At 58.5% G+C, this 16,080-nt stretch overlaps 4 protein-coding genes across 7 annotated transcripts; all 4 read left to right on the plus strand.

Annotated features, from left to right (window-relative positions):
* Window positions 1-1,105: 1,105 nt before the first annotated feature.
* LOC129528625 (choriogonadotropin subunit beta variant 2-like) lies at window positions 1,106-2,435 on the plus strand. 2 transcript variants are annotated; one of them, XM_055370034.2, is made up of 3 exons: window positions 1,106-1,453; window positions 1,701-1,868; window positions 2,104-2,435. In XM_055370034.2, the coding sequence occupies exons 2-3, from the start codon at window positions 1,728-1,730 to the stop codon at window positions 2,416-2,418; spliced, it is 456 nt and encodes a 151-aa protein (XP_055226009.1). In that variant the 5' UTR covers window positions 1,106-1,453; window positions 1,701-1,727; the 3' UTR covers window positions 2,419-2,435. The 2 variants fall into 2 exon arrangements, with proteins under 2 accessions (XP_055226009.1, XP_055226008.1); XM_055370033.2 differs by having other exon boundaries at window positions 1,106-1,301.
* A 5,415-nt stretch (window positions 2,436-7,850) lies between these two features.
* LOC109024055 (choriogonadotropin subunit beta variant 2-like) lies at window positions 7,851-9,165 on the plus strand. 2 transcript variants are annotated; one of them, XM_055370035.2, is made up of 3 exons: window positions 7,851-8,190; window positions 8,438-8,605; window positions 8,841-9,165. In XM_055370035.2, exons 2-3 carry the CDS (start codon window positions 8,465-8,467, stop codon window positions 9,153-9,155), a joined length of 456 nt encoding a protein of 151 aa, XP_055226010.1. In that variant the 5' UTR covers window positions 7,851-8,190; window positions 8,438-8,464; the 3' UTR covers window positions 9,156-9,165. The 2 variants fall into 2 exon arrangements, with proteins under 2 accessions (XP_055226010.1, XP_030860349.2); XM_031004489.3 differs by lacking the exon at window positions 7,851-8,190 and having other exon boundaries at window positions 8,255-8,605.
* A 2,404-nt stretch (window positions 9,166-11,569) lies between these two features.
* SAXO3 (stabilizer of axonemal microtubules 3) lies at window positions 11,570-14,086 on the plus strand. The gene is made up of 5 exons (XM_055370045.1): window positions 11,570-11,725; window positions 11,991-12,191; window positions 12,292-12,453; window positions 13,102-13,229; window positions 13,765-14,086. The coding sequence occupies exons 1-5, from the start codon at window positions 11,570-11,572 to the stop codon at window positions 14,084-14,086; spliced, it is 969 nt and encodes a 322-aa protein (XP_055226020.1).
* An 885-nt stretch (window positions 14,087-14,971) lies between these two features.
* On the plus strand, window positions 14,972-16,073 carry LHB (luteinizing hormone subunit beta). 2 transcript variants are annotated; one of them, NM_001365012.2, is made up of 3 exons: window positions 14,972-14,986; window positions 15,339-15,506; window positions 15,743-15,985. In NM_001365012.2, the coding sequence occupies exons 1-3, from the start codon at window positions 14,972-14,974 to the stop codon at window positions 15,983-15,985; spliced, it is 426 nt and encodes a 141-aa protein (NP_001351941.2). The 2 variants fall into 2 exon arrangements, with proteins under 2 accessions (NP_001351941.2, XP_018870099.3); XM_019014554.4 differs by lacking the exon at window positions 14,972-14,986 and having other exon boundaries at window positions 15,273-15,506; window positions 15,743-16,073.
* The last annotated feature ends 7 nt before the right edge of the window (window positions 16,074-16,080 follow it).

Consider the following 16,080-nt stretch of genomic DNA (forward strand, 5'->3'; position numbering starts at 1 on the left):
GGCCAGGGGACCTTGAGGACATGGTCTACGGAAGGCCTTTAAGTATCTGGGAGCTGGGGTTCAAATGAGAAATCTTACTTGGTGAGAGCAGGCAGGGGTTGGCTTCGAATGTTCTGTTTTGAGATAAAGAGCTACCGATCACACGGGGAGTATAAGCAAGGTTGAATGAGAAGCGATCAGGATGCTGGAGAGTTCAGCCCTGGGCGGGGAGCTCAAGTCAGGTTTCTAGCCCTCTTCCCTGTGCCAACCTATACCCGACACTGGGAAAGAAACAGACCTTAAAATTGTCCAGCTTGATGGCATCGCGGGAAAGGGACTAAGTCCAGATAATGTCCTCCGAGGCTGCGGCCTCGGGGGCAGGACACACCTCCTGCGGGCCTATTCAATAATCAGTTAAATCACCTGAAGCACACGCATTTCCGGGGAGCGCTCCGGGCACCCTGGCTTGAGGGTAGAGTGGGCGGAGGTCCCTAAGGGAGAGGTGGGGCTCGGGCTGAATCCCTCGTTGGGGGCACCAGGGTCAAGTGGCTAACCTGGCAGCCCAGTCACGGGGAGGCCCTCTCTCGTTGGGCAGAAGCTAAGTCCGAAGCCGCGCCCCTCCTGGGCGAGGAGGTTCCACCTCCTAGGTTCCTGTGATTCTCCTGCCTCAGCCCGAGTAGTGGGACATCCCACTTGCTCCCGCCGTTCTGTTTACCACAGGTGACAACCGCCATGGCTGAGAGGCAGGGAGGTCCCCCGAGGACCGAGCAAGGCTCGGTCTCCCAAAAAAAAAAAAAAGATACATTGAAGTAATTTAAAAACACTTAGGAAGATGTCATTTCTTCCTACCAAGGCGTCCTCCCTTTATGGTTTGTTGTTATATAGGGAACGATAAAAAGAAAGTTTTTTTGGAGGAGGTCGGCCTCGAACTCGAGGCTCTCGCACCCTCGCCTCCCTGAGGGCCCGAAGGCCGGCGCAATGGGCCAGAGCCACAATGGCTCCTGGGGTCGGGGCTTGTCCTTTCTTCCCTTTGACCTTACGCAGGGTGAGGGAGCCAATCACAAGAGGCTCACCCCTGACGTCACCCAGTCCCCAGGGCCAGTGAGGGCCCTGTGTTCCGTGGCGCCCCCTGGAGGGAGGAAGGGGAACTGTATCTGAGAGAGAGCAGCCCATTGGGTCCGCTGACTCCGGCCGGGTTCCCGCGCCGCGTCCAACACCCCTCACTCCCTGTCTCCCTCCCCCACGGAGACTCAATTTACTTTCCATGTCCACATTCCCAGTGCTTGCGGAAGATATCCCGCTAAGAGAGAGACATGTCAAAGGTAGGGTACATCCACATTTCCAGGCACCAAAGATGGAGATGTTCCAGGAAAGACTGCAGGGCCCCTGGGCACCTTCCACCTCCTTCCAGGCCATCACTGGCATGAGAAGGGGCAGACCAGTGTGAGCTGTGGAAGGAGGCCTCTTTCTGGAGGTGCGTGACCCCCAGTAAGCTTCAGGTGGGGCAGTTCCTGAGGGTGGGGATCTGAAATGTTGGGGTATCTCAGGTCCTCTGGGCTGTGGGGTGGGCTCTGAAAGGCAGGTGTCGGGGTGGTGGGTCCTGAATAGGAGATGCCGGGAAGGGTCTCTGGGTCTTTGTGGGTGGTGTACCACGCGGGATGGGAAGGCCAGGACTCGGGGCTGCGGTCTCAGACCCGGGTGAAGCAGTGTCCTTGCCCCAGGGGCTGCTGCTGTTGCTGCTGCTGAGCATGGGCGGGACATGGGCATCCAAGGAGCCGCTTCGGCCACGGTGCCGCCCCATCAATGCCACCCTGGCTGTCGAGAAGGAGGGCTGCCCCGTGTGCATCACCGTCAACACCACCATCTGTGCCGGCTACTGCCCCACCATGGTGAGCTGCCCGGAGCCGGGGCAGGTGCTGCCACCTCAGGGCCAGACCCACAGAGGCAGCCGGGGAGGAAGGGTGGTCTGCCTCTCTGGTCAGGGGCTGCGGAACGGGGTGTGGGAGGGCAGGAACAGAGGGCTTCCTGGACTCCTGAGTCTGAGACCGGTGGGGGCAGCCGGGGAGCTCAGCTGAGGCGCTGGCCCCAGGCACATGCTCATTCCCCCACTCACACGGCTTCCAGACCCGCGTGCTGCAGGGGGTCCTGCCGCCCGTGCCTCAGGTGGTGTGCAACTACCGCGATGTGCGCTTCGAGTCCATCCGGCTCCCTGGCTGCCCGCGCGGCGTGAACCCCGTGGTCTCCTACGCCGTGGCTCTCAGCTGTCAATGTGCACGCTGCCGCCGCAGCACCACTGACTGCGGGGGTCCCAAGGACCACCCCTTGACCTGTGATGACCCCCGCTTCCAGGCCTCCTCTTCCTCAAAGGCCCCTCCCCCCAGCCTTCCAAGCCCATCCCGACTCCCGGGGCCCTCAGACACCCCGATCCTCCCACAATAAAGGCTTCTCAATCCGCACTCTGGAGGTGTCTTTCTGTGGGCTCAGGGCAACCACACACACACAGGGTGGGTCCAGCTTCCAAACCACTTTATACAGAGTCACAGTACAGAACTCTGGTAGAAAACAAGGTGGACGGCTGGGCGCGGTGGCTCACGCCTGTAATTGTCGGAGGCTGCGGTGGGTGGATCAGCTGAGGTGAGGGGTTCCAGACCAGCCTGACCAACATGGAGAAACCCCATCTCTACTAAAAATACAAAATATCGTCGGGCGTGGTGGTGCATGCCTATACTCCCAGGTACTTGGGAGGCTTAGGCAGGAGAATCTCTTGATCCTAGGAGGCGGAGGTTGCAGTGAGCAAGATCCCGCCATTGCGCTTCAGCCTGGGCAACAAAAACAAAGCTCCATCTCAAAAAGTAATAATAATAATAATAATAATAATAATAATAATAATAATAATAATACAATTAAAAATGTTTGGCCAGGCGCAGTGGCTCACGCCTGCAATCCCAGCACTTTGGGAGGCCGAGGCGGGTGCATCACCTGAGTTCAGGACTTTGAGACCAGCCTGGCCAACATGGTGAATCCCTGTCTCTACTAAAAAAAATACAAAAATTAGCTGGGTGTGGTGGTGTGCGCCTGTAGTCCCAGCTACTCGGGAGACTGAGGCAGGACAATTGCTTGAACCCAGGAAGCAGAGATGCAGTGAGCCAAGAGCGCACCACTGCACTCCAGCCTGGGTGACAGGGCCTGACTCCGTCTCAAAAAAAAAAAATAAATAAATAAAAATAAAAAAATAAAACTAGAAAATAGTCAACTACTATTACTCAATAGCAACAGATGGTAAAATACAGGATCAGAGAAAGTAATGATTTGTGCCCGGTCACACAGCCAACAAATGGCAGAGATGGGACTTCACCTCTGGGCAACTGCACTCTGCCATCCTTCCTGTAGAACTCTAAGGAACCGAGAGTCTTGCATCCTGGAGGATGTTCCAATCAATTTTTTTTTTTTTGAGGGGGAGTCTCACTTGTCGCCCAGGCTGGACTGCAGTGGCTCAATCTCGGCTCACTGCAAGCTCCGCCTCCCGGGTTCACACCACTCTCCTGCCTCAGCCTCCGGAGTAGCTGGGACTACAGGCGCCCGCCACCACGCCTGGCTAATTTGTTGTGTTTTTTAATAGAGACGGGGTTTCCCCGTGTTAGGCAGGATGGTCTTGATCTCCTGACATTGTGATCTGCCTGCCTCGGCCTCCCAAAGTGCTGGGATTACAGGCATGAGCCACTGCACCTGGCCCAATTTTTTTTTTTTTTTTTTTTGAGATAGAGTCTGAGTCTGTCTGGCCAGGCTGGAGTACAGTGGCACAATCCTGGCTCACTGTAGCGCCTGCCTCCTGGGTTCAAGTGACTCTCCCGCCTCAGCCTTCTGAGTAACTGGAATTACAAGCGCCTGCCACCGTGCCCCGCTAATTTTTGTATTTTTAGTAGAGATGCAGTTTCACGACATTGGCCAGACTGGTCTCAAACTCCCAACCTCCAGTGATACTCCTGCCCTGGCCTCCCAGAGTGCTGGGATTATAGGGGTGAGACACCACGCCTGGCCCCAAACAAATTGCTTTAAGACGAGGTCTCCCTATGTTTCCCCACTGCACTTGAACTCCTGGGCTCAAGCAATCCTCCTGCTGTGGCTCCTGAGTAGCTGGGACTACAGACTCAAGCCACCACGCCTGGCCACATTCCACAATTTAGAGAAAGTCCACAACCTGGAATCCTAGGGAGACCCTGATTCACCTCAAAACTGCCACTAAGGAGGTAAAACCCTGCCCCTCAGAGGCAGGCTTCAGTTTCCCTGTGTGTGAAATTGACGTGGCGCTGGGAGAGGCTGGTGGAGGCGCGGATTTTGCAGTTTCCCTACAACATTCTGGAAGCCTGTGGTTCTGGGAAAGGGTGGCGTGGAGAAGACTGGGAAACAACCAGTGGTCACCAGAGCTGTAGCACCTCCTCCACCTCGGAGCTCTGGGGCTGGGAACCCCAGGCTTCGGGGCCCCTGTGGAGGACGCAGGTGGCCCCCTCTTTCCTGACATCTCAGGAGAGGGAGGGACAACCGGCTAGGGGAAGAAAAGCACAGGAAGGTTGTACAGCCAGATGGGGAAGGGGCCAAATCCCTGAACAACCCCTTCCCAGAGTTCCTCTTCAAGTGCAGGGTACCCGAGAGTCAAGGCCCCGCCCCCTTTCCAGAGGCCCCTTTTCTACCCAGGTGATGGGTCCTAGCTGGGATGGGAGGCAGATGGACGGAGGGGAGGGGGGGAGGAGGGGAAGGGAGAGGCAGTGGATGAAGGAGGATGGAAGACATGACATCCCCCTCGGCCCATTCATCCCATTCAGGTCCCCAAGCCGCGCCCCCCTCCGCCCCACCTGCACTGCCAGTGCCAACGTCAGAGGGAGGAAGGGGGAGCTCGGCTTAGAGGGCTGAGGCCCTGCCACCTGGGCCACACAGATCATGTGGCCTTCCTTCTCCCCACAGAAGGCCAGACCATGGACACCCCCTGAGCTGGAGGTCATCCTCCGTCTCCACCCTGTTTTCTTTTTCTTTCTTTTTTTTTTGCGATGGAGTCTCGCTCTGTCGTGGAGGCTGGAGTGCAGTGGCGCAATCTCTGCTCACTGCAAGCTCCCCGTCCTAGGTTCACTCCATTCTCCTGTCTCAGCCTCCCAAGTAGCTTGGACTACAGGGGCCCGCGACCAAGCCCAGATAAGTTTTTGTATTTTTAGTAGAGACGGGGTTTCACCGAGTTAGCCAGGAAGGTCTCGATCCCCTGACCACATGATCCGCCCGCCTCGGCCTCCCAAAGTGGTGGGATTACAGGAGCGCAGCACCACGCCCAGCTAATTTTGGTATTATCAGTAGAGATGTGATTTCACAGTGTTGGCCAGGCTGCTCTCGAACTCCTGACCTCAAGTCATCCACCCGCCTCAGCCTCCCAAAGTGCTGGGACTACAGGTGTGAGCCATAGTGCCTGACCTGTAGTTGTTGAATATTTATTCTTAATCTACAAGTTGGGTGTGATGCAAGTCCTGTACATGGAGTCCCCCAAACTTCTAGAGCAAGGGCTTCCCCATAATCCTGGCAGGCAGGCCTCCCCTGGGGTTCCAAACTTCTGTCCCCACTGAAGTGTTTATCCTCTTCTCTAATCCCAGCCTCCTTTTCCCTGTTTCCATGTGCTCTGAGAGATGCTCCCGCTCCCCCAGGCTCCCTCTGCATCCCCCTCATTTTCTTCCTCCCCACTGTGTCAATGGAGTCCTAACCCCCACCCTTGACATTGTCCCCTTTTCCTACTACAAAGTGGGACCTTCTTTTCCCCCGAGTGGTCCTGTCTAGGGGTGCCGCTGCCGGGCCCCCTCTGCTCTTCCTGCTGGAGACTGGGGCCTTTTGGGAGTCAGCAGGCACCCGGGCCAACCGCAGCCAGCGAGGGGTCAGCGATACTTCGCCGGCGAGTCATCAGGGTGAGCTGGCCGTGTGCGATGCAGTCACTGGCTGGGTGACAGACCCCCGGACCGCTGTGGACTTGGTTGTGCTCGAGGTGGAGGCGTTGGGCGAGGTGCCTGCAGCTGGCGGCAGTTCCCTCCTCCAACACTTCTTTGTCACCTGCTTCGAGGCCGATAACTCTGAAGAAGGTGGCCCAGGGGTAGGTGGAGGGGCTGCCGCCGGGGTGTGGACCGGGGGGCACTGGGTGTCTGAGTGCAAGGCCAAGCAGTCCTATGTGCGGGCATTGACCGCTGATGCCCAGGGCCGTGTGGACTGGCGATGGATTCAAATTGGCACTACCTGTGTCTGCACACTCCTCAGCCGGACTGGCCGGGCCTGAGACTTATACCCAGGAACTGGTCAGGCAGAAAAAGAACAGAGCTGGATGCTGAGAGACCTCAGGGTTGGCCCAGCTGCTCTACGGACCCCAGTTGGGGAACTCATCAAATCATCACAAAATCACAACTCTCTGAATTTGAGCGCAATCTCTGCAGGATGGGTGCCACCACATGGGGTTTTGAAGGTTGAATAGGAGTTCTCCAGGGGGAAATTGAGAGTAATCATGATGATGATGATGATGATGATGATAATAGCCACTATTTACTGAGTGTTTACTCTTTCGTAGCCCTAATACATAACTCCTCGGATCATCTCTCATGGATTTGATCATTGGTGACCTTTGGTGTTAAGCTGCTGACTGCTCAGTCACAGAGGACACCACCTTGCTCATCCTGGGGAGTGGGAGGGCACATTTCACGATGTGCATGGGGGAGGAGAGAAACTGGAACATGCAAGCAGATGGCCAGGGGACCTTGAGGACATGGTCTACGGAAGGCCTTTAAGTATCTGGGAGCTGGGGTTCAAATGAGAAATCTTACTTGGTGAGAGCAGGCAGGGGTTGGCTTCGAATGTTCTGTTTTGAGATAAAGAGCTACCGATCACACGGGGAGTATAAGCAAGGTTGAATGAGAAGCGATCAGGATGCTGGAGAGTTCAGCCCTGGGCGGGGAGCTCAAGTCAGGTTTCTAGCCCTCTTCCCTGTGCCAACCTATACCCGACACTGGGAAAGAAACAGACCTTAAAATTGTCCAGCTTGATGGCATCGCGGGAAAGGGACTAAGTCCAGATAATGTCCTCCGAGGCTGCGGCCTCGGGGGCAGGACACACCTCCTGCGGGCCTATTCAATAATCAGTTAAATCACCTGAAGCACACGCATTTCCGGGGAGCGCTCCGGGCACCCTGGCTTGAGGGTAGAGTGGGCGGAGGTCCCTAAGGGAGAGGTGGGGCTCGGGCTGAATCCCTCGTTGGGGGCACCAGGGTCAAGTGGCTAACCTGGCAGCCCAGTCACGGGGAGGCCCTCTCTCGTTGGGCAGAAGCTAAGTCCGAAGCCGCGCCCCTCCTGGGCGAGGAGGTTCCACCTCCTAGGTTCCTGTGATTCTCCTGCCTCAGCCCGAGTAGTGGGACATCCCACTTGCTCCCGCCGTTCTGTTTACCACAGGTGACAACCGCCATGGCTGAGAGGCAGGGAGGTCCCCCGAGGACCGAGCAAGGCTCGGTCTCCCAAAAAAAAAAAAAAGATACATTGAAGTAATTTAAAAACACTTAGGAAGATGTCATTTCTTCCTACCAAGGCGTCCTCCCTTTATGGTTTGTTGTTATATAGGGAACGATAAAAAGAAAGTTTTTTTGGAGGAGGTCGGCCTCGAACTCGAGGCTCTCGCACCCTCGCCTCCCTGAGGGCCCGAAGGCCGGCGCAATGGGCCAGAGCCACAATGGCTCCTGGGGTCGGGGCTTGTCCTTTCTTCCCTTTGACCTTACGCAGGGTGAGGGAGCCAATCACAAGAGGCTCACCCCTGACGTCACCCAGTCCCCAGGGCCAGTGAGGGCCCTGTGTTCCGTGGCGCCCCCTGGAGGGAGGAAGGGGAACTGTATCTGAGAGAGAGCAGCCCATTGGGTCCGCTGACTCCGGCCGGGTTCCCGCGCCGCGTCCAACACCCCTCACTCCCTGTCTCCCTCCCCCACGGAGACTCAATTTACTTTCCATGTCCACATTCCCAGTGCTTGCGGAAGATATCCCGCTAAGAGAGAGACGTGTCAAAGGTAGGGTACATCCACATTTCCAGGCACCAAAGATGGAGATGTTCCAGGAAAGACTGCAGGGCCCCTGGGCACCTTCCACCTCCTTCCAGGCCATCACTGGCATGAGAAGGGGCAGACCAGTGTGAGCTGTGGAAGGAGGCCTCTTTCTGGAGGTGCGTGACCCCCAGTAAGCTTCAGGTGGGGCAGTTCCTGAGGGTGGGGATCTGAAATGTTGGGGTATCTCAGGTCCTCTGGGCTGTGGGGTGGGCTCTGAAAGGCAGGTGTCGGGGTGGTGGGTCCTGAATAGGAGATGCCGGGAAGGGTCTCTGGGTCTTTGTGGGTGGTGTACCACGCGGGATGGGAAGGCCAGGACTCGGGGCTGCGGTCTCAGACCCGGGTGAAGCAGTGTCCTTGCCCCAGGGGCTGCTGCTGTTGCTGCTGCTGAGCATGGGCGGGACATGGGCATCCAAGGAGCCGCTTCGGCCACGGTGCCGCCCCATCAATGCCACCCTGGCTGTCGAGAAGGAGGGCTGCCCCGTGTGCATCACCGTCAACACCACCATCTGTGCCGGCTACTGCCCCACCATGGTGAGCTGCCCGGAGCCGGGGCAGGTGCTGCCACCTCAGGGCCAGACCCACAGAGGCAGCCGGGGAGGAAGGGTGGTCTGCCTCTCTGGTCAGGGGCTGCGGAATGGGGTGTGGGAGGGCAGGAACAGAGGGCTTCCTGGACTCCTGAGTCTGAGACCTGTGGGGGTAGCTGGGGAGCTCAGCTGAGGCGCTGGCCCCAGGCACATGCTCATTCCCCCACTCACACGGCTTCCAGACCCGCGTGCTGCAGGGGGTCCTGCCGCCCGTGCCTCAGGTGGTGTGCAACTACCGCGATGTGCGCTTCGAGTCCATCCGGCTCCCTGGCTGCCCGCGCGGCGTGAACCCCGTGGTCTCCTACGCCGTGGCTCTCAGCTGTCAATGTGCACGCTGCCGCCGCAGCACCACTGACTGCGGGGGTCCCAAGGACCACCCCTTGACCTGTGATGACCCCCGCTTCCAGGCCTCCTCTTCCTCAAAGGCTCTTCCCCCCAGCCTTCCAAGTCCATCCCGACTCCCGGGGCCCTCGGACACCCCGATCCTCCCACAATAAAGGCTTCTCAATCCGCACTCTGGAGGTGTCTTTCTGTGGGCTCAGGGCAACCACACACACACAGGGTGGGTCCAGCTTCCAAACCATTTTATACAGAGTCACGGTATCAGAACTCTGGTAGAAAACAGGGTGGACGGCTGGGCGCAGTGGCTCACGCCTGTAATCCCACCACTTTGGGAGGCCAAGGCAGGCGGATCATGAGGTCAGGAGATCGAGACCATCCTGGATAACACGGTGAAACCCCGTCTCTACTAAAAATACGAAAAGTTATGCGGGCTTGGTGGCGGGCGCTTGCAGGAGAATGCAGTGAACCTGGGAGCGGGAGGTTGCAGTGAGCGGAGACTGTGCCATTGCACTCCAGCCTGGGCAAAAAGAGGGAAAGTCCGTCTCAAAAAAAAAAAAAATTGTCCAGTTTGAGTGGGATATGAGGTTCTGACTAACTCGCCGTCCCCCTGGCTAGGATCAGGGGGTTACTCGTCATTGAGCGCCCTTGAGTAGGGTCAGCAAAATCCAACAGAAGGGCCCCAGAAGCATGATTCAGGGAAGAGGGGTAAGTGGGATTGTGGGCCTGGCTGCAGAAGGCAGCCTCAGGTTTCCTTGTCTGAAGAATGGGCTCGTGGGATGAGATAATGAGGGTTGAGGAGGCAGAGGCCTAGACCAAAAGCTATTTTTTTTTTTTTTTTTGAGATGGAGTCTTGCTCTGTCCCCTAGGCTGGAGTGCAGCGGCATGATCTCAGCTCACTGCCACCTTCACCTCCTGAGTTGAAGTGATTCTCCTGCCTTAGTTGGGATTACAGGTGTGCGCCACCATGCCTGGCTACTTTTTATATTTTTCGATAGAGACAGGGTTTTGCCATGTTGGCCAGGCTGGTTTCAAACTCCTAACCTCAAGTTATCTGCCCGCCTCTGCCTCTCAAAGTGCTGGGATTACAGGAGTGAGTCATCGTGCCTGGTGACCAAAAGCTCTATATGGTGAAGAAATGACAAGGGAAGCCAGGGACAGACCACAGGAGTTCACAGTAGCCCTTCACCTATTACCCCTATTACCCATCTCCCTACATGTGTTGCCAACACACAGACATACAGAGACACACACACTCACTCTCTCTCTCTCTCTCTCTGGTCCACAGGACTTCACAATAGCCCTTCACCTATTACCCCTATTACCCATCTCCCTACATGTGTTGCCAACACACAGACATACAGAGACACACACACTCACTCTCTCTCTCTCTCTCTCTGGTCCACAGGACTTCACAATAGCCCTTCACCTATTACCCATCTCCCCACATGTGTTGCCAACACAGAGACAGACAGACAGACACACACACACACACACACACACTGTCTCTCTCTCTCTCTCTTTCTGTCTGGGACAGACCACAGGACTTCACAATAGCCCTTTACCTATTACCCATCTCCCCACATGTGTTGCCAACACACAGACACACACACACAGACAGACACACACACACACTCTCTCTCTCTCTCTCTCTCTCACTTTCTCTCCCCCCCTCTCTCTCTCAGGTCCAGCTTTGAGCAAAGGACATAGGCACCCCCTCCACCAATCTGTACAGACCAGGCCCCTCGGCAGGGTGGGGTGTGGCTGCCTCCGTTTCTACATCTCCTTGTTACCATCTCTGATTTTGCTCTTTTTTGCCGCCTTTCTCTCTGTCTCTAACTTCCGGTGGCTCTAGCCTCTGGGTGAGTACTAATAGCTCCGTTTCCAGCGTGGTCTGTGTCTTCCTCCCTGTCTCTCTCCTCTCTTGTATTTCTTTCTAACTCATGAAAGCCCATGTTTTTCGCTATGGTCCGGTGCACTTCTCTGTGGGTGCCTCCCTGTTTCCACACCCTGCCTACCCAGGTGGAACTTTTCAAGCCAATCAAAGGCAGGCAGGACAGCCAATGCTAGTGTTGATTACTTCAGCACGTGCATGCAGGGAGGGTCGGGGAGCCCCGGGGATGTCTGGAAATCGTTACCTTTAGGTGGGCAGGCCTGGTAGAGGGAGGAAGCAGCCGGGAGCATCTGGGCCCTGGGAGAAAGGGGGGTGTTTCTCACGGATGTCCTGAGTTGCTAGGTGCAGCGCAGGGGTCTCTGTCTCTCTGTCTGGATCTCTGACACCTCCAGGTCCCTGTCCCTCTTTTTGGGTTTCTCTCTCCCCCACCCCCTGGGTCTCTGAAATACTGAACTTCTCCTTCCCTTTCCACCCTCCTATCTTTGAGTCTCCATTCCCCCTCCTTGTGTTTCTTTGTACCCCTCTTGGGGTCCCTGTCTCTGGGTCTCTTTCTCATTCCATCCATCCAGGTGCCTGCAGGCCCTTGATTGACTAGGTTCTGGGTGGGCTGGTTCTGTCACCTGGGGCAACAACCACAATAAGCCAGCTCCTGCTTGGCTACGGAGTGGGGGTGGAACCATGGCCAGTGGCACCCTGGCTCCGTGCCGTGGCCCCGCGTGCTGTCGTATTTCTGCAACCGAGGTACCTGGATCCAGGCCCAACTGGCATCTCACCAGCAGCTACTTTTCCCACCGCATTATCCCACCCATACCCTTCACCCTGCCCACGGTGCAAGTGAGCAGACCCTAGGCTGCAGCCCTGCCGGGCCTGGAGACCCAGAAAGATAGGGGCTAAATAAAGCGGATTGGGAGCTTGGACTCCTCTCTGAAGGAGGAGGGTCCTGGAGTTCTGGGTCTGAGAGAGGAGGCGCCAGGGAATTTGGATGCCAGGGACTGCAGAGGAAAGGGCTGGGGGCCGACTGGAAGAGGTCAGAGTTTGGGGTGGGGGGTGATAGGGACTCCTGAGTCTTTCTAGCTGATGTGCGGCGCCTTCTCTCCAGTCCACGGTCGCGGACCCTCTACCTCCGACTGCAAAGCAGGATTCTCGCATCTGGGCTTTCGACGAGGTCCTCAGCAGATGGGAGACAACCTCTGGCTCGGCCTACGTGCCCAAGACCCATGGCGGGCCCTGCGCCCAGCCCAGAGCCCCAGAGCCTGCAGACCCCACGCGGACTGTGGGGATCAAGGATTTAGGAGAAAAGGTAAAGTTTGGGGAGTGCCGGAGTCCGCAGGGGACAGGGCGGGGGACTGCATTTGAGTCCCCTGCTCCTTCACGTGAGTCTCTGGGTTGCCTTTCCGCAGCTCAGACACCGCGGCTGGCGCCTCCCACTGACCACAAAGTACCAGAGCAGCGAGACGAGGGCGCAGTACACTTGCTCTCCCAGCGGGGACCCGCGCGCCCCGGAATACTTCGGGCCCCAGCCCCCACAACTCGCAGACCACCACCGCGGGGGTCCTTCCCAGGTGTCTGGGTGGAAGCCGGCGCCGGCGAGACGGGGCGGAGCTCCGGGAGCCTGGGGCGGGGCCAGAAGGAATCACGGCTTTGGGGCGTGGCTAAAGGGTCTGGGGCGGGATCGGGAGGTTAGAGGAGCCGGGGGAGGGGCTGGGCATTAGGCCAAGCCAGAAGGACCAGGGACTACAAACTCACCTTCAGGGCTCCTAAGCTGCTGCGGAGCTAGACGGCGGGCTGTGGGTGGGGAGGAGACTAGAATATTCTGAGACGGGGTCAGGTGGGAGTTGGGAGAGGTAACGTGGAGTTGCTGCCCAAGATGCAGCTCAGCTCCAGTGGCCACACCAAGACGGTTTAAGACCGAGAGCGGAACCAGGGAGGTTGTTTTTGGTGGCTGGGGGCTTGGGTTTGAGTTCCTTGAACAGCAGAAGGTGCTTGGATTTAGGGAGGTGAGGCTGGGAAGGGTTCGGGTATGAGGAAGGAAGCTGAAGTTCCCTGGCGTGGGTGGCAGGAAGGGCTCTAACCCTGGGGCGGGGTGTGAGGGCCGTGGCCGTCATGGCTGTCGAGGCCGAAGGAGAGGGATTCTGAACTCGGGACCCAGGGCTTGGGATGGGGTGTGAAATCTATGTCTTGGGTATGCCTCCTCCCCCAGTCTTGCTCAGGCTCTAATTGCCTGGACGAAGAACCCCGCGCTGTCTGGCCGGCCTTTCACAGTATCCGACCGGGGCGTCCTGGACCGCCGCCAGCTCTATCTGACCACCTCGGCGCGGGACTTTCGGTTCTATCCCAAGTAAGCCGGGCTCTCGCTCGGCACCGCCTCCTGCCTAGCCCCAGCCGTGGCCGGTGCACGCCGAGCCCCTGGGCTGGCTCCCATTCCCTGACCCGGTGGTCTCAGCCTCGACTTCTGTAGCAGCAAGAACCAAAGTTCAGGCCTCAGCCCCTCCCTTTTTTTTTTTTTAAGCACCCAGGAGTCCTTAGTGTCACCTCTCAGGAACCGCGGTAGGGACAGGAAGCCTGCACAGCGGCTCGAGGGGATTCCGGATCTGAGGGCACGGCCTCCTTCGGTACTTGAGCCCCCAGATACTCCTTCCCAAGGAAGCGAAAGTCCCCTTTTACTTCCCTAGGATGCGAAAGCTCAGTTTCCAGGACGTTAAGTACCTCGAGGACCCAGGAACGCAGGCAACGCGTGCCCGGTCGCGTCCTTCCTAAGGGGTCCTCGCCTGGAAATGCAGGAGTTTGAATGTGCAGACTCCTTAGATCCCGAGGTCTGAAACTCGTCCCCAAGGATCCAGCTGTATCCTCACCATCCTGCCCTGCTCCCACGGGACGGAGCTGTCCGGATACCCCCGCAAGGACTCCCTGACCTACTGGAGCCACGGCCCGCAGCGGCCGCCCCGACCACCGCGGGTCCGCGTGCCGCGCGTCAGCCCGGTGACCTCGGCCATGCCGCACCGGGGAGCCCTGTCTCTGGCTCAGGAGTCCTACAGCCCCCTGCTGCACCCGCTCCGGCGGCTCGACCGCTTCTGCCCGCTGGAGGCGCCCTGGGGCGGCCCGCACTGGAAGCCCCTGCGGGGCATCTACAGCGTGCCGAAAGCCTACAGTACCGAGAACTCCAGCTATGGCAGCTTGAAGCCGGCGCTGGTGTGAGCCGTCAGGGCCAGCCCCACCCCAGACCCGCCCCCAGGGCCGCGCTGCCGAGCGCAGCTCGGGACCTCCGCTCACTAGGAAGGGTTCCGGACCCAGCCTGAGTCGCACTCATTACGTCTATTGGCAACGTGGGGGCGGGACTAGCCCAGACACCCACTCAGCTGCGGCATCACGTAGAGGGGACTAAGTCCAGATAATGTCCTTGCAGGCTGTGGCCCGGGGGCAAGACACGCCCCCTGCGGGCGTATTAAATAATGAGTTAAATCACCTGAACCACACCCATTTCCGGGGACGCTCCGGGCATCCTGGCTTGAGGGTAGGGTGGGCGGAGGTTCCTAAGGGAGAGGTGGGGCTCGGGCTTAATCCCTCCTTGGGGGCATCTGGGTCAAGTGGCTTCCCTGGCAGCACAGTCACGGGGAGACCCTCTCTCACTGGGCAGAAGCTAAGTCCGAAGCAGCGCCCCTCCTGTTAGGTTGGACTGTGGTGCAGGAAAGCCTCAAGTGGAGGGCTGAGGCTTCAGTCCAGCACCTTTCTCGGGTCATGGCCTCCTCCTGGCTCCCAAGACCCCACGATAGGCAGAGGCAGGCCTTCCTACACCCTACTCCCTGTGCCTCCAGCCTCGACTAGTCCCTAGCACTCGACAACTTAGTCTCTGAGGTCACTTCACCGTGGTCTCTGCCTCACCTCTGGCGCTAGACCACTGAGGGGACAGGGCTGGGGCACTCTGCTGAGCCACTCCTGCGCCTCCCTGGCCATGTGCACCTCTCGCCCCCGGGGGGATTAGTGTCCAGGTTACCCCAGCATCCTATCACCTCCTGGTGGCCTTGCCGCCCCCACAACCCCGAGGTATAAAGCCAGATACACGAGGCAGGGGATGCACCAAGGATGGAGATGCTCCAGGTAAGACTGCAGGGCCCCTGGGCACCTTCCACCTCCTTCCAGGCCATCACTGGCATGAGAAGGGGCAGACCCGTGTGAGCTGTGGAAGGAGGCCTCTTTCTGGAGGGGCATGACCCCCAGTAAGCTTCAGGTGGGGCAGTTCCTGAGGGTGGGGATCTGAAATGTTGGGGCATCTCAGGTCCTCTGGGCTGTGGGGTGGGCTCTGAAAGGCAGGTGTCCGGGTGGTGGGTCCTGAATAGGAGATGCCAGGAAGGGTCTCTGGGTCTTTGTGGGTGGTGTACCACGCGGGATGGGAAGGCCAGGGCTCAGGGCTGTGGTCTCAGACCCGGGTGAAGCAGTGTCCTTGCCCCAGGGGCTGTTGCTGTTGCTGCTGCTGAGCATGGGCGGGGCATGGGCATCCAGGGAGCCGCTTCGGCCACGGTGCCGCCCCATCAATGCCACCCTGGCTGTCGAGAAGGAGGGCTGCCCCGTGTGCATCACCGTCAACACCACCATCTGTGCCGGCTACTGCCCCACCATGGTGAGCTGCCTGGGGCCAGGGGCGGATGCTGCCACCTCAGGGCCAGACCCACAGAGGCAGCGGGGGAGGAAGGGTGGTCTGCCTCTCTGGCCTGTGGTTGGGGAATGGGGTGTGGGAGGGCAGGAACAGAGGGCTTCCTGGGCACCTGAGTCCAGGACCTGTGGGGTCAGCTTGGGAGCTCAGCTGAGGCGCTGGCCTCCGGCACATGCTCATTCCCCCACTCACACGGCCTCCAGATGCGCGTGCTGCAGGGTGTCCTGCCGCCCCTGCCTCAGGTGGTGTGCACCTACCGTGATGTGCGCTTCGAGTCCATCCAGCTCCCTGGCTGCCCGCGTGGCGTGGACCCCATGGTCTCCTTCCCTGTGGCTCTCAGCTGTCGCTGTGGACCCTGCCACCGCAGCACCTCTGACTGTGGGGGTCCCAACGACCACCCCTTGACCTGTGACCACCCCCAACTCTCAGGCCTCCTCTTCCTCTAAAGACCCTCCCCCCAGCCTTCCAAGCCCATCCCGACTCCTGGAGCCCTGACACCCCGATCCTCCCACAATAAAGGCTTCTCAATCCGCACTCTGGA

Source organism: Gorilla gorilla, chromosome 20, assembly GCF_029281585.2.
Source record: "Gorilla gorilla gorilla isolate KB3781 chromosome 20, NHGRI_mGorGor1-v2.1_pri, whole genome shotgun sequence".
Taxonomy (NCBI): Eukaryota; Metazoa; Chordata; class Mammalia; order Primates; family Hominidae; genus Gorilla; species Gorilla gorilla.